The sequence below is a fragment of the Eptatretus burgeri genome, chromosome 17, assembly GCF_056783735.1.
Source record: "Eptatretus burgeri isolate ZD-2024b chromosome 17, Ebu_testis_v1, whole genome shotgun sequence".
Classification (NCBI taxonomy): Eukaryota; Metazoa; Chordata; class Myxini; order Myxiniformes; family Myxinidae; genus Eptatretus; species Eptatretus burgeri.
The window spans coordinates 22,957,935-22,982,095 of record NC_140977.1 but is presented as its reverse complement, the minus strand read 5'-3'; the positions used below and the strand labels follow the sequence as shown (position 1 = coordinate 22,982,095).

Below are 24,161 nucleotides of genomic sequence, written 5' to 3'. Positions count from 1 at the left end.
AACCGTGCTCGACCCGTGCGTAACCCGAGCGGATGGTTACCAAGGTCACGTCGGTCCAAATGCACGACTATGGCAGCAACGGCCTTTTTAATCTCCCAACACGCACCACGCTAAACCAATGAAGGAAAGGACAAAAACGAGCTGAAACATTCAACAATAGGAATATTTATTTACAATAGTGTGGGAGGGGAACACAGAAGAGCAGAGTTAAACCGACTAAGCAATGCAATCATGTACAGCAAAAAGCACTTAACAATTCCTACTTATAGATGCGCCCACACACAGACGCACACCCAAAAGAAAATGGACCCGATGGTCTTCAGTCGGTAGAGCCGGCCCGGGGTACCTGACCCGCATCATGCGGTCACACCGACTCGAATCACCACGGTGGGACTCGAGCCCACGACCCGAAGTTCACGACCATGACCGTCTGCAGGGCCCTCGTCGAAAACCACTCACTGGCTTTGGATGCCAGGTTGGAAAATGCCTGGACTGAGAATGTCCTCTCCCACCAGGAACGTCTCACACACGATTCTCGTCGCTTGGCAAAACGCCACAATCTCGTGAACTGCCTAACGCTCCGACCACAAGCACACCGTCTCTCTCAGCACTGGTCCAGACAACCACACCTTCCTCTTCAGGAGGGAGGGGCTTCTTCTACTCACCGCTCGCCTCCTGATTGGCCGAGGTGTTCTCACACGACTCGTGGCAGCCTCCTGATTGGCTGGGGCGCACGTGTAGTGCTCTCCCTCCGCTCATTGGCTGGAGCTTCGAGCCGAAGCGACGGAGGCTCCACCCACGTCCTCAGCCAAAAACACGTGTGTAATGGCGGCATTGTTGTAGTGGTTGTTGGTGGAGTAAAAATGTAAAAGAAAACCCTGACTATTAAAATAACTCTGCAGCGCACGAACATTTCATTCCGATTAGACTTGGGAAGGGTTCTATCTATAAACACACACTTACCGATATAACTGTTCTATCGGGACCTGAATGTTGAGTGTAGTAAGCTTCAAGATTCGTAACAATACACACATGTATGTGCAAGTTGCATCCGTCCATCCATTCCATTGGGACCATTCTCTGTGCAGAGCGTTGGTGCTGCCTAAGCAGTCTCCTTAGCTATTGGGCACAATCCTGGACGGGTCGCCACTCCGACACAGTACACCAGCAAGCTGGTACTCATTTTGCTGACCTCAGAAGGATGGCAGGCTGAGTAAACCACACCTGGTATTAATTCAACAGCCAAGCAGGATTTGAATTCAGGACCCTTTGATCCCAAGGCCACCATCCTAACCATTAAGCCAACATCAGGCATAAGTTGCATCCATGCTGTAGTTTGTATTTGAACAATTGTTGATAAAAACTTTTGGTAACACCCTAATCTAATGTATATATGCGCATATGCATACACATACGCACATGCATGCATGCTATGATGATGTAATTAATATATGCAAGAAATTTGGTGAATATAAATAAATCTGTAAAGATTCCATGAAGATGGGAATGGCAGTTATAAGATTATTGGCAAAAGGTGGCAGGATTCAATTTCACAAACAGCTCTGGACGTAAGTGTACGAATTCAAAGTGATTGAAGTCTTTACTTGATAGAAACATTACAAACAGACAAATAACGTGTATACTGGATATTAAAATCATCAGAGTGGCATGCAAGGGAGGAATTTTTGTGATGGTATGAGGCTGGATGAATGATAGTGTAGCAAAAGAATGTGGTGGGTTAACAATGTTAAAGTGTGTTAGTAGCTGTTATGGAAATGATACAGATGCTGATAGGGTTTGTATTCAAACCGAGTTACCGTGTTATATCCTCCATCAGTTGTGAGGGATCTGGTGGGTAGAACTTGACGTGGAATGAAAAGACCCAAGCAGCATCTATTAAACAAATACATGAAATAAACAAATACATGAAATAAACAAAATAAGTAGAGAAACAGAGAAATAAACAGACAAGAAAAAGACGTCGTGCAGAGCACGATACTTGCAAAATCCACCCCCCACCCCCTAAAGGTTGCCATGGATATATCAAATTGTCCATTTCATTAAGATTAAAATTCACAATCTTAATCAAAGCTCAGGTCAATTGGATGATAATTGATTATTTTTCAGACTGAAATTGATGATTTTAGAAGTTTGACCTCGAGTTGACCTTTGACCTTTTGACCTCAAAAATAGTTGCTTTCCCAATTCAGTGATGGACTATGCAAATCCTGTTCAACTTCCAAGTTAATAGGATGTAAATTGACTTTCTCAGTTGAAAAAGGATTTTAGAAATATGACCTCAAGATGATCTTTGACCTCAAAATCAAAAGGCTTCTTATTTGAGACTACCTCTACGACTTGGTAAAGTTTCATGATGATCAATTTAGAATTGTGACCTGTAGGCGATAAACAGACAAACAAACAAACAGACAAGCCGGTAGGCGACGAGGGATTCGCTTGGATCGAAGCGCTGGATGCAATGCTTTTCATTCTGACCGATCAATCGACGAAGATTCATTGCCAAGACGTATTGGTTCACATACAATTGTTCCTCTGCCTGGCAAGATTTTTCCTATTGCGTATTTTGCCAACTGGCACTCCTCATAAAAAAATGACGGTAAATAGACACCCTATTTTTGAAGGACTACCATTTGAAAAATAATCGGTTTGCTGGTTTGTGCTGTGGAGCCTCGCGTTGCAGACACACACACACACACACACACACACACACACACACACACACACACACACACACACACACACACACACACACACACACACACACACACACACACACACACACACACAACCCGATAAACTTCTCAATGCTCGTTTGACCAGACCTCCTGAGCCACACAATATTTTTCATAAGCTACGCCCACTTTTCTTCAACCACGTCCACTTTCCCCAAGCTCCACCCACTTTCCTAAGCCCCTCATAAAAAATGACAGTAAATAGACCCCCGATTTTTGAAGGACTACCATTTGAAAAAGAAAACCTCAATCAAAAATCGGTTTGAGTAAAATTTTCTAAATATCTCGAAGTGTTTAATTCCGAAGTCTCATTTCTCTACATTCAAAACTGAAGGACAAGTATTGAAAATACTGTACGCGGTTTTTCGGCTGCTGCACAGCAACGGGTGGTTGCGAGGCAACGAAATTCAAACGCGCACATTCCCACCCCATATTGCAAATGTTGGCAAAGTTTCATCAAAATCGGTTCGCTGGTTCGTGCTGTGAAGCCTCGCGTTGCAGACACACACACACACACACACACACACACACACACACACACACACACACACACACACACACACACACACACACACACACACACACACACACACACACACACAGAAAACGTGACAATAAGGGATATCTAGCATATATAGCGAATCCAACAGATAGACAGACAGAATAATAAGACGACGACGTGTACAGTGCACGAGAGAGACTTCCAAGATCCATAAAACAAATTTGACCTCAAAAATAACTGATCGTCAAATTCAATGCCCTGATATGCAAATGCTCTTCAAATTTCAAGTCAATGGGATGGAAATTGAGGATTTTAGTAATACCACCTTAGTTGTTGACCTTGGGCCTATGTTGACCTTTTTCTCTATGTTTACCTCAGAAATAATTTGCTGGATGAATTTAGTGACCTGAAATATAAATCCTCTTCGACTTTCAAGTCAATTGGATGAAAATTGATGATTTTAGAAATCTCACCCAAACTGTTGACATTTGGCCTTTGTTGACCTCAAAAACAACAGGCTTCTTCCTTATGACAAACTCTACCATGTGGTGAAGTTTCGTGAAGATCAGTTTAAAATTGTGACCTGCATGCAATAGACAGACAAAGACTGACGGAAAAACAGAGACAGACGGAAAAACAGACAAAACTGACTGACCAATACACTTGAAAATTCTTCGATTTTGCAAGTAATAAATAAAATAAATGAAGAAAACTGGAGAGTTCATAGAACACTTTACCCCATGCAATCCTGAGAAAAAGGACAAGGTAAGAAGGGTCTTTTAAAGTCTTGCTTTGCACTAAACAAACAGTGCTCGGCACCGCCTTACAAACTAACGACACCCATTAGAATTACCCTTTAGAACCCTTTATAATTAAACACTGTGGGTTATAAAAGTTCTTCTTCATTTTTGACAGATGGAAGGAAGGAAGGACATCACCAAATAATGAAGCGGCTTCACCGCTTAAATTCACACCCGTGTCCAAAGGAAGCGTTCAGTTGGCATTATTAATATGAAATAGGTAAAGCCTAGAAATGAACAAAACCAATGAGAATTACCTTTCAGAACCCTTTATAAACCATTAGAATGCTTTAGAACCCATTATAATTCAACACGGTGGGTTAGAAAGGTTCTTCCTCTTCATTATTAACCGATAGATGGAAGGAAGGACATACCCAATTATTGAAGCGGCTTCACCACTTAAAAATTTCGCTCGATCTGCTCTGCACATGGGCACTCCTGACGAGAATGTGTACAATTTGCCAATTTCAGAGCCAAAGTACTTCTCCAGTATTCAAAATGTAAAATTAAATTGAAATTCAGTAGTTCCTCGATCATAAAATGACTTCCTTTAACAGACAGACAGACAAACAAAGTGGACCAATTGCTTCACCCCGCTTTTGGCTTCACGCAAACAGGGTTATAAATGAATAAAAAGAACGATATAAATAAACTAGTAAGGACTCACAAAACATCTGCGCAATGTAAAATGTGACAAGTCCTCAACGCCCCCCCCTCCCTTCACAAACGTCGTCATCAACCCCACACAAACCCGAAGTCCTCAACCTACCAACCCCAATTCCTCACCCATTCTCTCCCAACCCAAAGGCATCAATTATTCCCCACTTCAAGCCTTCAAAGCCCCTCCACAACTCCCCACCCTGCCACAACTACTCAATCTCCCCCTCCACCCTACTAATTCTTCAACACTCCTCCTCAAAGCCTCAACCTCCCCTTCCCATCTCTGTCCCAGCTTTGCTCCACCCCACCCCTCCGAATTCCAACTCTGTCCTCCCCTCCCCTCCTCCTCCTCCTCCTCCTCCTCATAAAAGCAAATGGGTATTCCCACATCGATCATTACATAGTTCTTCATTACCTCACTGAAACAGTGGAATATTTAACGCTTTCCCCTTCCCCATCATCTCGACTTCACAGAAAAAAACTTGATTGAAACAGCTCCTACAGGTCATCTGTCCAACTCACAATCCTGTGATATATGCAGAAACCCCCGTAGAATTGCAACTCTCAAAATTGACCATGAGCAGTCTAATTGTGCCAATAAATAACTCAAAACCAATATGGCACTTTCAAAATTACATAATCTGTCACAAAATGGTCGGTGCACATGCACAGAAACCCCAGGAAGCTGAAGAGATCAAGGAGAAATTAAATGTATTATGTATCCAGGATAAAGATTGTTATGGCTCACCAGGCTTCTGCAAGATACTTGTAAAAGTACCTGAGAGAAAGGGCTGTGCCTCTGCGCAATGAAAGACCTGGATAACTTTCTCAGCTCACCGATCGGGCACAAGCTCATAGTACAAATTCCCGACCAAGTGGGTCGGTGTAAGTGGATTGGAAAGGCACGTGTTATGCACCCCCCCCGCCCCCGCCATTACACCCACCCGCCACGACAGATCACTAGCGAATGGACTGTGTATCTGGATTAGATTCTCCCAAACAGCGATGGGAAGGACATATCTGGAACTTGTGCATGCACAGGGTAGGTTTATTTATTCTTACTCATGTTGAGAGGGGGGGGGTGGGGCTGGAGCTTTGATGGTTGTTATTAATATATTGTTTCTATGATTCCGGTGCCATGAGAGAAATTATTCTTGATTTTTTTTGCATCTATTGGTAAAAGTTGAACCGTGTGTGTGTGTGTGTGTGTGTGTGTGTGTGTGTGTGTGTGTGTGTGTGTGTGTGTGTGTGTGTGTGTGTGTGTGTGTGTGTGTGTGTGTGTGTGTGTGTGTGTGTGTGTGTGTGTGTGTGTGTGTGTGTGTTATAATTCACTGCTGATGCTCGAATGTCCTAACAGTAAATGGAACAAATCTGTCAATTCTCAATCAAGGACATTTCTCGAATGTTCTCCTACATTTCCATGAATCCCCCCCCCCATAAATATCCATAGTAAGGATTATGTTTAAAAACTATTTGAATCACAGATTTTGCACTTGCAATGGCAAGTTAAAAGGGCCCATTGAGCCGAACCGAAACACTCAAAACACACACACAGTGATGTGCAAAAGGCCTCATTTAGCATTCATACATTATTTTGAAAGTCACTTTTTATCTTCTTCCTGATGCATAAGTAAATAATGACTGATGTTTTTTCACAATGTTGCGACCGATATAATGACATGGGTATTATGGTCCTGGTCGAGTTTAAGAAAAATAGTCAGAAATAATAGCGAGGACCCCACGTAACCTCCACAGTAAAAGCCTTGCTCAAGAGAATGTCACATAGTTATTTGTATGGTGTATAGACGACAAACCACTGCCTCAATCGCTGAGGCCTATACACACTGATCTTCACATGGCCCGTGTCGCCTAACAGCTCCAACCTTTCGATAGTTGACGATCCGTTTAACAGTCGCTTTGGTCATTTTACACTGGAAGGAAAACTTATAGAGAGGGAATGGAGATTGTAAATATGATCGCCACAAATATATATTTGGCTTCCCACCATAGCATCATTGACTGAGGCTACCTGCAACCTCATGCTGCACGGGAAAAAAAGAAGACAACCTGAGTCACCAGACCCTGATGTATCATATTTCATTGCAATATTATTTTAATTTGACGGCTGTTATAAATTGCCACTCAATTGCAAAAAATTTAAAACCAGCAATTTTGATCCGTATACGTATATCGTTGTTTAGAGAGTGTGTTCCAATTGTCTGACAACAAAACAGATTTTGAATATCTTTTTCACATCGTCTTCTATATGTGGGCTGCTCTAGAGATGGAACACCAAACAATTTTCATGTTCTGGCCCTTGATGGAAAAACATTCAACACAGTGTTGTCTACCCAAATGTATTACAACAATATGTTAACTTTTGTTGATATTCCTGTTCAATATTTTGTAGATTGATAAATAAAATGTTTGTCTGCAAATATGTGCTTAACTTAATTAATCCAAGAAATGCATGCATTTTTGTGGGAGGAGGACGAAGGGAAAGGGTGTAGGTGGTAGGAGGAAGGAAAAGGGTGCAGGTGAGAGGAAGAAGTTAGGGGGGGTCAGAAAAGAGAGGGAAAGGGTGGAGAAGTTGTGTGGGAGAAGGGATCCGGCATTGCCCGGCAACGCCAGGTACCTTTGCTTATAGATAAATAAAGCGAATTAATTAAAAAAAAACAACAATAATAATAATAAATTTACGATCAATAAATAAATAAGGTACTAAAAAGGAAAAGGTGTTTCATACTTAAAATACAGTAGTTCCAGGCTTTACCAACCACTGTCAATATTTTAACGATCAGGCATGGCATGATACTTTGGAGCGCAGACAAGGAATAATCCCCAAGATACCTTTTGCTGCAGTTGGTTATTTAAGCTTTCAAAACCACAAAAGGAGGCAATTTTTTTAAAGACGAATGAATACTTACTTCTTACTTGTTTCTTTATTTCTTTCGTCAAATCCAGCCAATTCTGGATGAATAAAGAACAAATTTCACTGTACAAATCAAGAAACTCAACATCATTTTTCCTCTTGTTTCTCCAGATACTGTATCCAAACATTACAACAAAAACTTTAATATCTGAAAAAGAAAACAAACAGCAACAACAAAAAAGCACAAGTTGTGGCTGTACAGACACCGTACGGATGCACGCACCACACACCGAAAGAGTAAAATGGAAAGTGCACTGCAAATGTTCTCCATTTGAGATGAACATGCTCAACTCCACCATGAAATAAGCAATTTGCATCATACCTTCTGTTCACGAATGTCCTGGTAGGACAAACTGAAATAATCTTTCTCCATTATGTTCAGGTGTGTGCACACACTGTCAAAGAGCACCTGCCCTCTTGCTCGCTTCTGCATACACATAAATACAAAAACTCTGAAGGTGCATTGCATTATAGCGCAGTCCATATTTTATGTTTTAAAAATCCCCAAAGTATCATTGAAACTACAGCATTAATTTAATACATTATGCCACGCTATCTTGAGAAACAAGGACATGGGCGGGGTCGATGAGCGGCAAATTTGAATGGTAATGATGATGTAAAATGCTGTAATATTTTGTCCAAATACTGCTAAATGATGATTTTTGAAAGTGCCAATAGGTTGATTTGTGTTCTCGTATCCAAGCATATAATTCAGTTGAAATAAAATAATGATTTTAAAGACTATAGACAAAAAATTAATTCTGGAAGTTTACCGCCATTGATGCAGTCTTTTACATCACCTTATCAAACACATTACACATTAGTTACTCGTGCCTGTTTGTTGTGCCCTTTATGACACCGTTAAAAACGTTTCCTGTTTGGAATGATTTTCAATTTGGTGGATTTTCAAGAGGACAGACAGGCAGACAGTAAAAAAAATTCTCGGACTCCTCTGTGGCATTGTATGATCGGCACAAATTTAGAGCCAAAGTACTGCAAAACAGCAGCTTTGTTTTCAATTCATGTTCAAAATATAACATTCAATTGAAATAAAGCTGTTCCTGGATGAGAAACTGACAGGAGGCTATAAAGACAGAAGTGAACCAATTGCTTAACCCAGCTTTTTGCTTCACGTTCACGAGGTAAAACATGAGGGCAATACACCTGGGTGCTCACTGGGTAGCAGCTGGATAACATAACCAGGGAACCACTGGTCAGCATGGATGACACACAAACTATGTAATGGAGAAGAAAGTAAATATGCATGGATTTTTTTTTATGCCATGAACAAACTTTCATACATCACGGGTGATAAAGGTTGTGGTCCAGTTTTATCGAAATTGTGTGTGCCGTTTCAGAGAAGAAAGCAAATGCATATTTTGGGGGGCAACTCCCAAGAAAAAAAAAATCCCTTAGACCCCAATTTTTTATGTCATGACCAAATTTTGGTATACCATAAGTGCTGAAGGTTGTAGTCAAGTTTCATCAGAATTGTGTGTGTCGTTTCTGAGAAGAAAGCAAATATCTCTTTGAGGGGAAACCCCCACCCACAGAAACTCCCTCCGTAGACCTCCTCAAACCAGATTTTGTTTTAATGCCATGAACAAACTTTGGTACGTCACAGGTGATGAAGGTTGTCATCAAGTTTCATCAGAATTTCATGTGTCGCTTCTGAGAAGAAATCAAGTACCTATCTTGGGGGGAAATCCTCCTAAACCCCTTAGGGCACGATTTTTTTTATTGCAGTGAACAAACTTTATTACAGACACAGTGATGAATGTTGTGGTAAAGTTTCATCGAAATCGTAGTCGTATGTGTAGCTTCAGAGAAGAAGTTGAAAGTATTTGTGGACGGATAGATGGACGGACTGACGATGTGCCATCTCATAATTTCCCCAAAACTACTCCAGGTGAGCTAAAAATCACAAGGCAGTTAACTTCAACCATCCATCCATCCTGCCAGGCCCTCCCACCCTCCATCCTTCCATCCTGCTGGACCCATCTCACCCTCCATCCATCCATCCATCCTGGACCATCCCCCTCTCCATCCATCCTGCTGGACCCATCCCGCCCTCCATCCATCCATCCTGCCGGACCCATCCCGCCCTCCATCCATCCTGCCGGACCCATCCCGCCCTCCATCCATCCTGCCGGACCCATCCCGCCCTCCATCCATCCTGCCGGACCCATCCCGCCCTCCATCCATCCTGCCGGACCCATCCCGCCCTCCCTCCATCTTGCCGGACCCATCCCGCCCTCCCTCCATCTTGCCGGACCCATCCCGCCCTCCATCCATCCTGCCGGACCCATCCCGCCCTCCCTCCATCTTGCCGGACCCATCCCGACCTCCCTCCATCCTGCCAGACCCATCCCGCCCTCCCTCCATCCTGCCGGACCCATCCCGCCCTCCATCCATCCTGCCGGACCCATCCCGCCCTCCCTCCATCCTGCCGGACCCATCCTGCCGGACCCATCCCACCCTCCCTCCATCCTGCCGGACCCATCCTGCCGGACCCATCCCGCCCTCCCTCCATCCTGCCGGACCCATCCCGCCCTCCCTCCATCCTGCCGGACCCATCCCGACCTCCATCCATCCTGCCGGACCCATCCCGCCCTCCATCCATCCTGCCGGACCCATCCCGCCCTCCATCCATCCTGCCGGACCCATCCCGCCCTCCCTCCATCTTGCCGGACCCATCCCGCCCTCCATCCATCCTGCCGGACCCATCCCGCCCTCCCTCCATCTTGCCGGACCCATCCCGACCTCCCTCCATCCTGCCGGACCCATCCCGCCCTCCCTCCATCCTGCCGGACCCATCCCGCCCTCCATCCATCATGCCGGACCCATCCCGCCCTCCCTCCATCCTGCCGGACCCATCCTGCCGGACCCATCCCACCCTCCCTCCATCCTGCCGGACCCATCCCGCCCTCCCTCCATCCTGCCGGACCCATCCCGCCCTCCCTCCATCCTGCCGGACCCATCCCGACCTCCATCCATCCTGCCGGACCCATCCCGCCGGACCCCTCCCGCCATCCATCCTGCCGGACCCCTCCCACCCTCCATCCATCCCGCTGGACCCCTCCCACCCTCCATCCATCCATCCATTCTGCCAGATGCATCCCGACCTCCATCCATCCTGCCGGACCCATCCCGCCCTCCATCCATCCTGCCGGACCCATCCCGCCCTCCATCCATCCTGCCGGACCCATCCCTCCATCCATCCATCCTGCCAGACCCATCCCACCCTCCATCCATCCTGACGGACCCATCCCGCCCTCCATCCATCCTGACGGACCCCTCCCACCATCCATCCATCCTGCCGGACCACTCCCACCTTCCATCCATCCTGCCGAACCCCTCCCACCATCCCTCCATCCATCCTGCCGAAACCCTCCCACCCTCCATCCATTCATCCTACCAGACCCTTCCAATGCTCCATCCATTCATCCTTCCATCCTTCCTGCCAGACCCCTCCCACCCTCCATCCATCCATCCTGCCGTATTCCTCCCACCGTCCATCCATTCATCCTACCAGACCCCTCCAATGCTCCATCCATTCATCCTACCAGACCCCTCCAACCCTCCATCTATCCATCCTTCCATCCACCCTTCCTGCCGGACCCCTCCCACCCTCCATCCATTCATCCTACCAGACCCCTCCAATGCTCCATCCATTCATCCTACCAGACCCTTCCAACCCTCCATCCATCCTTCCATCCATTCTTCCTGCCGGACCCCTCCCACCCTCCATCCATCCATCCTGCCTGTCCCCTCCCACCCTCCATCCATCCATCCTGCTGGACCCCTCCCACCCTCCATCCATCCATCCTGCCAGACCCCTCCCACCCTCCATCCATCCATCCTGCCAGACCCCTCCCACCCTCCATCCATCCATCCTGCCAGACCCCTCCCACCCATCCTGCCAGACCCATCCCGCCAGACCCCTCCCACCCTCAATCGATTAATCCAGCTGGACTACTCTCACCCTCCACCTTCAACCTACTGGAACCCTCACACCCTCCCACATAAGCAGTTTCCTCTTGCCAAGTTAGGAGGTTTATACATCAGTTGACGTGATTACATAACTGAACCTTTCCCTGCTTTATCTAGTAATTGATATCTCGATGCAAAGCACATCTTCAGATCTGACAAGCACACTATACACAAGTATAGCTTTTTTGTGGACATCTTGCAGCACATGCACGTACTTTATTCAGTAAAAAATTCATAACACAATAGGTAATGTCCAGAAATCAAATCATACTCCAAACGAGTGAAAAATCTTCCACTAACCAAACCACACATTTGATAAATTGACAGCTCAAGCAAAAATTCCAAGAATATCTTTAACTCCACCAAACACATTCTATTTATTTTAATGTCAAGGCTCATCAAAAGCACTGTAATGATCTGGATATGATGTCAGACTTGGAAAAATGGTCTGTAAAAGTGCAAAACCAATAATTGCAAAAATATGAATTGAGTCATGAGAGCACAATTTTCTCAGCTGCATACAAACAAAATCGAGAAAGCACTGTACAGTACTTTGAAGGATCACAAATTGGCACAAAATGTACCGACATTTTCATTGGCAACATTTTTTTTATTTCTCCCTTACCTCTACTTCGCAGTCATAAGCAGACCCATCGAGGAGCAGAATGTGAGAGGCTGTGGTCCGACCTTTTTTTCCAATCTTTGTCGGTGAGCTCAACAAAGGCCCAGTCTTGTCAGAAACCACATCATCGGTCTCACTTCCCTGCACATCATCAGGCACAAGTCATCCTGCTAAGCAACCTCTCTCTTCATGCCATACTTGACGATCATGCTCCTACTCAAATCAATAGTCACTATTAAAACCTCACGCAACTGCATCTCAACATGTGAATTTTAACTTAACAATCCTAAATTGAGGCTGCCTTGACAGCAGCAAGTGATATAGAAGCTCATCCATGAGCCTTAAGGAATATGGATGGTAGTACGTAGCTCACCTGAGCTTCGAGGCGGGGAACACTTGAGGATTGCTCCTGGTGAAGAGAGCCATCTGTTGCCATTACAAAATATCAATCTAGGATAAAAAAATAAAATAATAATAAGGGAGGCATATTATTTTTCTTCAAAGTACGCATATATATAATAATAATAATAATAAACAGAATGACATAATATTAATAATAAACAGAATAACAAAATATGATCTATGTTTCCAGACTTTATGACCACCCTGAACATACACATATATACATATAACTGAGATAGAGCAGAAACTCTACACTACGGGTAGGGTTCCTCATTTGCATAAAATATTATTAGCGGAAGAAGCAAAATGAGTTACGGACGTAGCTTCAGAACGATCTTTATTTGGACAAGCTTTCAGCCAAAGAGGCCTTTCTTTTCGGTCTTTCTCAACGAGATTTTTACATGTGTGTCAGCATGAAAGTTGCTGTTGTTGAACACACACACACACACACACACACACACACACACACACACACACACACACACACACACACACACACACACACACACACACACACACACACACACACACACACACGACAGTCTATAGCAAGGTCAAGATTCGAACCTTGGATAGACAGCTCAAAGGCGAGGAAGCATACCTCGAAGCTATCTTGCCAACAACTTAATGTTTGCTGTGTCTGTGTGTCTCTCTCTACCCCTTCGTTTTTATGCCAGATCTTTCAGAAAGCTAAATTTGCACCTCCTGAGTATCCAAGAGCTACTCAAAGGACAGTACCCTAAATCTCCATCCAAAAGGGCAAAAGGGCAATACACGAAGATCACACGTTTGTGAGAGCTGGCATCACGACTGTTCCGATTGGACTTATGAACCATTTTCCAAAAGAGAGTGGAGAGAATACATTGTATCTCACAGAGATCTTACTGTAATACTGCCATAAATGCCTGGAATCCATTGTGAAGCTATCATGTTTCAAAGATATGGCACTTAAGCCATTTACAAAAAAAAGCCTTACACACCTGGTATTAAGCCACAAGCAGAAATTCCCAACGTAATGTTCTTTTGGCAGAACATAACGAACCAAACCATGAGAACAAGAACAAAATGAGAATGCTACTTTGTCGAGGGCATACCTCCACCAGGCTGATTAGTGAACAACTGACGTTTTGTATCCTACTGATAGGCCGGATCTGGATCTGCACTTGAACCAAAATCTGGTTGTTATTGTCACCGAAGTAACTCATCAACATCTTTTTGAAATATCATGTGATACATCATTTTTGGCCCAAATCTCAATGGTGAAGAATAACTTAAAAGTTGAAAAAAAAAATTATAAATCTCGTATCCGGATCTGAATTTTTACCGAAATAGACCCCGATTCGTCCTGGTCACACACCCAACTTGCCCACCAAATTTTGTCCGAATCAATCTATAACTTTTTGAGATAATATTTTCAAAGACGGACAGACAGACAGAGGTGAAAACATAATCTTAGTCCACCTTCGATGGCAGAGGTAATTAGTATGAATGAATGACAGGGAGTGGAAGTGAGCTGTTGGTCTTTTCTCCTCATTGGCAATATCAGACAGTTGACATGACAAATACAAACAACTTTTAAAGCTGTGGGGGACTGCAACATGACCATTTTGTAGGGAAAATGAAAATGCTTCTGTTTAAAAATAAAAATGAAAATGTATAATAATGGAGACTAGCATAACCCGCGCTTTGCGCAACATGTTGGGGTTGGTGCGTTTTAGAAAGGAACTGATGCAGAGTATCAGTAGTAATTTTACTTTAATGCAGTAAGTGGAATACGATTTCACTGTTTCAGAACCATTTTATTTACTTTTTTTGTACCATGCACCTCATATGGTCTTTGAGATAATGTAAGCCGAATATCACGTTACTCGAGCGCAGAACAAAGTCGAAGATAGCGCGACACTAAACCACAAACTCGGAAATAATATACAAGATGGAGAGACGAGATCAAAAGGTATGAAGAAAGGGAACTGTGTGCAATGGTCAGATGGGGTTGCAAAAGGCTACACAAACTATTACCGTAGTTGTTCAAACAACCGTTTTTATTTTTATTTATTTACATCAAAATGATGTTGATATAATGGCCAGGTTTCATATCATAAATTGTCTTTTTCATCTTTCACTGAAAGAGTAATAAATGTGTGGAATGGTCAAGCTGGAAAGGTAGTGGCAGCAGGAACAGTAGAGAGGTTTAAACTGAGCCACAACCCCCTCGCCCTCAACCAAAGTTTGCTTCTGTATCCATCTTATTCCCCCCTTCACCCCACCCTGTGCCAAATTTATCCCTGCATTCTGCCCACCCCTCAACCACGCATCCATTGTTGGCCATCTCAGTTCATTTTCTCCCTAGGCCCTGCTATTGGCATTCCCCCCTTCTCTTTCTGAGGTTCCTTTTGTTCTGTTGCATCCTGATCCGTTGTGTGTTCCGGCCCTTCCACGAGCCTTGACTTGTATATAAATATATAGAAGCATTGGAGCTAGATGGGTATATGTTTTTATTATGGATCCAGGCATCAAAAAGTCACGCATAATCGAACAAATAGTTTCAAATGGAGCACCTCACCACCATTAGAGCATTTAAATTGCATCAGAGGTGGCAATAAATGTGAATTGTTGTTCCCAGCTTGCCGGCTCGATGACGGAAGACACCAATTGTATTTTTACATCCTCCATCCATACCCCTTTTATAATCCCGTGCAGGCACGGGTATCTTGCTTGTAAAAATCAATAAGCTAAACAAACACACTGGTAATTCCCCGCTCATCTTTCCCAAGTGAAATCAAATCTACCCGCTGACGGTCAGATTGATGCTGATATGGTCAGATTGATGAGGTGTCCATATAGCACAGGCATAATGGGCCAAGTGACCTGCATTCAACTTCCTCACAAACGTCACAGTGAATGCTCGAACGATAAAAGGAGAGAAGGGGATATTTTTAATCTCTCCTAATTTTGACAACCATTTCTCCCCACATAATCTATCGATCAGAGTGTACTTTAATAAAACCAGAGTTTATATTATCCAACTTCCATCAGAGCTAGATATGCAGTATGTACATTACTGTCGATGCTTGGTGTTGGCTTAATGCTTAGGGTGGTGGGCCTGGGATCCCAGGATCCTGAGTTTAAATCCCATTCAGCTGCTGAATTAATACCAGGTGGGGTTGACTCTGCCCATCATCCTTCCGAGGTCGGCAAAATTATTCCCTGCTTGCTGGTATCCTGCGTCGGAGTGGTGACCCATCCAGGATTGTGTCCAATAGCCAAGGAGACTGCTTAGGCAGCACCAATGCTCTGCACAGAGTATGGTCCCAATGGATGGATAGATTACTGCAGCCATAGATTCGTACGATGCCCATCTATCAGTCCTAATCGGATTTTCCTTCCTGAGTTGCAAATGTCATTAAAAAAGTCATGTCTCCTGTGGTTTGTACGAACATTTAGCATATCAATCATTTCGGTTCGTTGTTCATTTTCTACATTCTACTTTCTGGTGTTGGAAGAAAAAGATGACATAGTCTTACAAACCAAATGGGGGTTGATTCCGAATACTGCCGGAATGATGGAAAGGCATCATCGAAGAATGCCATGGAAAACCCCCAAACCCAGGAGAGTGAAGGGCAGATGCAAAACCAGACTTCCAGGATGGTGAGCAAAGTCAAACTTGTCTGACCAACTAATCATTGAACCTTTCATCAATGTTGCCATAAGACAGCATAACTCTTCAAACTCGCCCATAACGTGTGTGGCAGTCAATGAAGTGTGAAAGCGAATGTCACTCCAGGAACTCTTTTGGAAATCAAATGAAAAAAAAAAATCATCTTCTGTAATAAAAGATCCCAAAGTTGAAATTTTTGCCCTTCAACAGAATATATTGGGAAAAATACAATGCCTCCAAAGTCCGTTACATAAAGAACCTCGTGAACCCGTATCTCTTGGGACCAGGTGTTTCAAAAGACTACCAAACTTCAGATCAGTGGTTTGAACAAGGTGAATCATGTTACACCTTAAAATAGGTGCTCTAACTAGCTCAGTCTCTTCATGAAGGGACGGGAGAAGCTGTTGTAACGGGTTGATCTTAGCGAGTGCATACGTATTGGACTTGGATCAATTCCAAATTCAGCCCGTTGGTTGTACCATCAGTGAAGCCCAGCTGCCAAAGCAAGGCAGGAATTTTGGAATTTGTTTAAGGTGTTGAACAAACTTGAAACATGCCTTCAGGAAAGACAACGTCCATCATCGAATGCGAGCAGATGGAACACCCAGCTTAGTGCCTATCTGAGGGAGGCAGTATGCATACTCTATGATGCAATACCCTGCAAGGCAATGCGTTGATGCTTCACCCTGCATGTGAAACATCAGGGTGACAGTTTATATCTGGGTCGAGATTTAAACCCAGGATAAACAGCTCAGAAACCTCAAGGTTATCGCACCAATGTTTCAGTGAGTGAGTGCATCAGTGGTATCCAGATATAGTTCAATATATATCATTCATGGTTTGAATGATATATTTGAAATTACACTTCAAAGCCATGAGGCAAAATTGCATGGAATTACAAAATTACAAAACAACAAAGCAGAAACAAAAACGAATGTAAACAAATAAAAATAAAGGACAGACATGAAGAGAGCAGTAAGACTACCCATGGACCAATCTTGCTCCTTGCTGAGCCTCCTAAAAAAAAATCACTGACGATTCTGTTTCTGCAGAGAAGATCCGATCCTGAGAGCAGTGAGCAGGCCAACACCAAACCCCAAAGGAGCATTGCAGCGAATCACGTACTGCTTCCAAAAAGCACCAGTGGCCAGCACCACCGAAGGGGCACTCCACAGAGCCCATGACACACCACAGACGCAGGGCCAGCAGCCATGCCCAGTCCAGGAGCTCTGGCACACTCGTCTGTTATTGAGCAGGAGCCCATCGGTGTGACCACGACTACACTAATGACAGCTCAGCTGGCTGAAAGGACAGCCTCCTGAAGCATTGGCAACTCAGTGTCTGACCCCTTCCCCTCAATGCGCACGTGATGCAAAGCCCTCCATCCCCCCCCCCACCCAACCAGAGGTCTCGGAAAACAATGTGGGCCAGAGGGGCATCGTGGGCTGTACCATGAATGATGCCCCACAGAACGATGCAGCCCGGACACTCTGTGCTGCCAAGAGTGTGAATGCAGACCACTCCCCTTTTTTAGTGAGCAGAGGCCAACACCAAACCATAACCTCATCTGCAGCACCCAACAACATGGCCCACATCAGCAAAGGCACCGACGGACAGCTCCCCCACTGCCACAAGCTTCGCCACCCGAAATGACGGCACAGCCTACAGAGGCGAGGAGCCACCCGCCATATTAAATAAGGCGCAGAGTATCTACAAAATAAATTCTTCGATCTACTTTAATCTATGTACAGTATGCCACTTAAGCTCCAAATTGTTAAATAACATCTTGTTAAGATGGATGTGGATGTGTTTCTGACAAGAAGGGGGGGGGGGAACTGATCAAAACAATTTTAGAACGAGAAGGGCACTCGGTAGAGCACATACCTCCGCCCCACAATGCCTGATCCACGAGAACATATCAGGACCAAAACATTTTTGAGATATGATGCTATGTATTTTTTTTTAACCCAATCACTCAATGGTGAAGAATCGCTTTAAAATTAAATAACTCATATCCAGATCCAGTATCGGATCTTCACCAAAAACGAATCAATTCTTCCTTATCACACAGCCAATGTGTCCACCAAGTTTCGTCCGAATCTGTCCACAACTTTTTGAGACATCATGCTATGTATCGACTTTGGCCCCATCTCTTAATGGTGAAGAATCACTTCTGAAATTCCAGATGCCGGATCCGGATCTTCACCAAAATCTTATCAGTTCATCCGTATCACACACCCAACCTGCCCACAAAATTTCATCTGGATCCATCCACAACTTTTTGAGATATCCTGCACACAGACAAACAAACAAACAAAGACAAACGGGTGAAAACATAACCTCCTTGACCTTCGGTGGCAAAAGTAATAAAATCTACAAAATATAGATATTTTGTAATATACAGAACAGGACATGAAAAGTATTTTTAAGTGTAAAAAAAAAAAAAAAGCTTTCAAGAACTTAAACCGAGGACTTCAATCATTACAGTTGCTCAGCCTTTTCTCCGTAACCCATCAGAAAGTTTTCCCATCAACTCTAATACCAGCTCAGTCGAATTACCATTTCTCTCCACTTACGATTCACTTTGGGACACGCTGACACCAATTTCTACCGTCAGGTAGCATTCAAATCAAAGTACAATTTATACAGTCGACACTCAGCAGTGCAGAAAGGGATGAAAAATTATAATTACTTCACACATGCAGATTGCTACTTTCTGAACTCGAAGCAATATCACAGATCTTGGTTCGAAACACAACTTATCAGAGGGAGAAGGTGCATAGTAGTTGGTATCCAGGGTAACAGGAAAGAAGATGAAGAGACGTCATTAAGGGTTAGAGGGTTAAAATTCCAAAAACATAAAAGGGCCTCATTCTTGCAGTGCTATTTTTAAGTATCCAAGGTTCATGCAGGGCCTTGTACGTACAACGCATGGGCATGGTGAACAAGAACATTAGTATGTTCACCTTGGACAAATGGGATTTTCAACCTGGGAGCTGAACATCAGAAACTATCTGCTCAGATGGCAATACCAAATGAGAAAACTTAAAATGTCAACAGAAGCAATTTTGTATTTTAATCAATGCTTTTATGAAAGGAAATCAACAACCAAAACAAATGTATCATAAAGAGAGGTGTTCCCCAGATATGAAAAAGCACAATGTGTGTTACTCTTCAATTGGAAACTTACACATGTGCAATCACACAAACAAATTTCATTTGGCCATTAGTCATTACAAGCAGAAGAGAAGAGCAACACACAAGCAAGTGCAGTTTTAAAGGTGAAATGAGAAGGTAGATGAAAGAGCCATGGGGAGAGGGGCAGGAGAAAAGCCAGGAGGTGATGGGAGGGGCCGGGGGGAGGGGGGGGAGAGCCAGAAGAGAGCTATTAAAGCAGCCTTTTTTTCCCACCTTTATTTACACATCGTAACCCACAACTTCCAAATGAAAAGCAAATTCTACAAATTTCAGAAATTTCATTATAAAAATACAAAACCAGACTATCTTGGTTGGAAAAGTGTCCACCCCGCCTCGAAAAGCAATTGTAAATTAGCTCAGGTGTAACCAATTGCCTTCAAAATCACACACCAAGTTAAATGGCCTCCACCCATGTTAAATTGTCACGATTCTGATTATTTCAGAATAAAATCAGCTGTTCCTGTAAGTTTCCTCTGCTGGGTAGTGCATTTCACAGCAAAGACTCAACCGATTCAGTGAATCGGGATGCCCTCTGGAGGATTCTTGGCCTTCGTGGGGTGTCACCAAAACGGATCGAAATGATGTCTGAACTCTACTCTGATACTGAAAGTGCTGTGAGATGTGGTGGTACCATCTCTGACTTATTTCCAGTTGTTATTGGAGTTCGTCAGGGGTGTGTACTGGCCCCCACACTTTTATGGACTGGATTCTCAGGAGGATGTCGGAGAGATCAAGCTGCGGTGCATCGTTTGGGAATGTCAAGATCTCTGACCTTGATTTCGCAGATGATGCAATCATCTTTGCGGAGACTTTGGATATCCTTTTGGGGGCCCTCGAGGTGCTCAATGAGGAGTCAGAGCCACTGAGATTTTGGGTTTCCTGGGTCAAAACTAAGATGCAGGCTTTCAATGACATCTTGGATGCTGCTGTCCTGTCTGTGCCTGTTTGTGGTGAGGATGTTGAGGTCGTGGAGAGATTTGCTTACCTCGGCAGTGATATTCATGTCTCTGCTGGCTGCGAGTCAGAGGTCAATAGACGTCTGGATCGGGCCTGGGGAGTCATGGATTCACTGGATAATGGGGTGTGGTGCTGCCGGTACCTGTGCGGAAGGATGAAAGTCCGAGTCTTCAGGTGGTCCTTGGTGCTTCCAGTCCTGCTCTATGGATGTGAGACTTGGACTCTGACCAAGGATTTGAGACAGAGACTTAATTCCTTTGGTACCAGGTCTCTTCGGAGAATCCTTGGCTATCGCTGGTCGGACTTTGTGTCCAACGAGCAGTTGCTGAATAATATAATAAAATGACCGTTTTTACAGCCATTTTTCCCTGCTGTGCAGGGGTTTGGCTTTTTCTTGAGGCAATGTTTTATGGCCGGATGCCCTTCCTGACGCCAACCCTGGTCGCCTCTTACGACACACAGGGATATGGTACACCTATTCTAACCGGGGCATACACCGGGACCAGTACACTGGCACTCATTTCGCCGACCTCGGAAGGATGACAGGCTGAGTCAACCCCCTGGTGTTAATTCAGCAGCCAACGGGGCTTGAACTCAGGACACTGGGATCCCAAGCCGCCACCCTAACCACTAAGCCAACACCAGGCTGAGAGAGACTCAAATGAGATTTGTTATCTGCATAGTCCGTGAGCGTCAGCTGCGGTAGTATGAACATGTGGCTTGATTTCCTGACGCTGATCCTGCTAACCAGATTCTCTCAGCGAGGGAGTCTCGTGAGTGGAGGAGGCCAATGGGCCGACCACGTGTCTCGTGGTTGCAGCAGGTTGATCAGCATCTCAAGGAGATTGCGATGGGTCAGGCATCTGCCTGGGGGGTGGCCAGACGGAGGCCCCTGGAGTACCAGTGGAAAGTGGACACAGCGACGCGCTGCTCTGGCTCATGCTCTCATACCTGACCTACCTGACTCAACCATGAGAATAAGGAGTTTGCAAAAGACCTCCAGGATAAAGTTATGGAAAGACACTGATCAGGAGATGGGTATAAAAATATTGCAAATGCCTTGACTATCCCTTGGAACACAGTCAAGACAATCATAAAGCCATGGAAGGCATATGGTACCACAAAGACCCTACCAAGATCAGGCCGTCCCTCATATTCTAGTTTTGTATTTCTTAATAATTTTCTGAAATTTGTAGATTTTGTGGGTTACGATGTGTAAAGGTAGAAAAAAAAAGAAGTCTGCATTAATGCAATTTAATTCCACACTTTTAGGCAGCAAAAGGTGAAAAATTTGAAAGGGTGTGTTGACTCTATAAGCAGTGTGTGTGTGTGTGTGTGTGTGTGTGTGTGTGTGTGTGTGTGTGTGTGTGTGTGTGTGTGTGTGTGTGTGTGTGTGTGTGTGTGTGTGTGTGTGTGTGTGTGTGTGTGTGTGTGTGTGTGTGTGTGTGTGTGTGTTACGAGATAACCCCTGAAGCCGTTGGGATGCCGTTGTGACAGCGGTTGAGAAAAAAATCATTAAAAAAAAAGAACCAAAAAAGAAAAAGACAAAAAGATAGCTCCAGCAAACAATACCGCTGAGGTCGTTTGCATTGATCAAATAATCCCGAAGAGTACTTCACTGAATCGGGAATTGATTTTTTTAAGAATTTTTTTTTCTTTGCCCGATTTGAATGAAACTTGATATTGCGCGTCAATGTGAAAAAGGAGAGAGAAAGTAGAAGAAATTATTGTGCATAATCTTCTAAACACAATTTTATTTTTTAATGAACACAGAAGTATGAGATCAAAATGCCAATGTTTATTAAATGCTTAAAAATAAATTGTTCTTTGTCCATACGAAATGGTTGAGATTTCAAAAATAAATCATTTCAAGAAGAAAAAAAAAAAAAAGAGAGAGACAGCTCCAGCGAACTATACCGCTGAGGTTGTTTGCATTGATCAAATACTCTCGAAGAGTACTTGACTGTATCTAGAATTCATTTTTTAATAATATTTTCGTTGCCCGGTTTGAACGAAACTTGATACTGCACACCGCAGGAGAATGGTGCGTAAGATGGCCCTAAAATGTTTGCGCTATCATATCCATTTTGACTATTTCGGGAACATACATATACAGTATGTCGTCAACTTACGAGCTATGCGAATTACGACTGATCGACTTTACGACCACTTTACGACTAGACTGCTCCGCGTCTCCGCCCACTCAGCTTCTGCCCGAGCGCCCGGCAGTGCTAGCGTGTTAGCGTGGTCTCGGTATAGCGCAGTTTATCCGTATCCGTTTGTCTTAAAATTTTTACTTCAAACCCCCAAGATGTCTACCAAGAGGAATTTATTTTTGTCTACTCCTCAACCTGCCAAGAAGGAAAGAAAGGCCGTTGATCTCGCCACAAAAATGCAGGTGATCAAACAGTACGAAGGAGGAAAGAAAGTGAATGTGATCGCACATGATCTTAAGTTATCTAACTCTACTGTGTCGACGATTTTGAAAGATAAAGAACGGCAATGGACAGGCCATCCACGAAATGGAGAAATTGTTGCATGTTTGGATGGAAGATCAGATCCAAAAACGGACACCTTTAAGCCTTTTTACTGTGCAGACGAAGGCTAGAAGTCTATTTCATTAATGAGCTAAATGAGACCGACAGAATTATTTTGGGAACCGCGGCAGCTCCGTGGGACGCTGCATGCGAAATCCGTTCCGTGTTTTGCAAACCGCCCAAGCGCAGACGATTGCATGATGGGAAGGCGGCGTTGAAACGATCCGGTATTTTTTTGTTTTGTATTTTTTAATTCAGTACGTTTTGTAACGACTGTAAAATGTTTTCTATTTTTATCTTGCCAAAACGACGTTTTTGCAAGATATGTTAGTCAGCTTGTATGTTTTTTTTTTTTTGTCTGTCATCACGTATAAAAAATTCTGCAGAGCACATAACAGTTATCATTGGAAATTTTTGTAACTTCGCATATCAGAGGCCTATAGAGGTCCCTTTCAGCACATAAATTTTGAAGGTCAAGGTCAAAGGTCAAGGTCACTGTCGCAAATCAGGGGAGTCAACGAAACCCTTATTTTTTGAGTAATTTTGATTGGATCGTCTTCAAACTTCATGGGAATATAGTTCATGGTCTGGCGCTCAGCCGATTAATTTTTTGGTGGCGATTGGCCTTGACCTTCATGGTTAACGCCTAAGGTCAAACATATGGAAGGAAATTAAATGAAAATTAAACACGTAATAACTCTCCACCTGAAGTTTATACTTTGAAAATGTTGATGACGTAGGTCACGTGGTATGGTGGCCATATTGGATTTTCTCTAAAACCTAAAAAAAATCTTCTTCTCCAGAACGCATAACCCAACAGCCTCAAGCTTTTGCACACATTTGCGATGTTCCATGTGAATATTAAGTTGTTAATTTGGTCAAAATCGTCACTAAATTTATATGATTAAAATTATGCCGATTCGCCTCATTAAATATGCAAAATAAGCAAATGAGAGTTGAGAAAAAAAAAAACGAATGACGGATTTTGATAGGCCTTCAAGAGGGGACTCCAAATATGTTTACATTATGTCTGTATTTTACCCCAATGAGGCCCCAGAGCCCCCCAAAGTTTAAAATCACCCATTTTTGAAATGTCGTTAAATGAAAACAATGGTTGGATGAAATTCAATGAAACTTATCCATTTAA

General features: G+C 43.8%; 1 protein-coding gene across 13 annotated transcripts in view; it reads right to left on the bottom strand.

Annotated features, from left to right (window-relative positions):
- Positions 1 to 24,161, bottom strand: part of LOC147009546 (protein 4.1-like) — a 124,417-nt gene that overhangs the window by 49,944 nt on the left and 50,312 nt on the right. For 10 of the 13 annotated variants that reach the window (XM_085861255.1, XM_085861252.1, XM_085861254.1 and 7 more), the window contains 5 exons: positions 12,636 to 12,712; positions 12,266 to 12,403; positions 7,970 to 8,074; positions 7,643 to 7,685; positions 1,818 to 1,893 (listed from right to left, as the gene is read on the bottom strand). In XM_085861255.1, coding sequence (XP_085717381.1) covers positions 1,818 to 1,893; positions 7,643 to 7,685; positions 7,970 to 8,074; positions 12,266 to 12,403; positions 12,636 to 12,698 — 425 coding nt within the window. In that variant the 5' untranslated portion in view covers positions 12,699 to 12,712. Of the gene's footprint in view, positions 1 to 665; positions 1,785 to 1,817; positions 1,894 to 7,642; positions 7,686 to 7,969; positions 8,075 to 12,265; positions 12,404 to 12,635; positions 12,713 to 24,161 lie in introns of those variants that run through there. The other 3 variants (XM_085861261.1, XM_085861262.1, XM_085861263.1) reach the window with 3 other exon arrangements.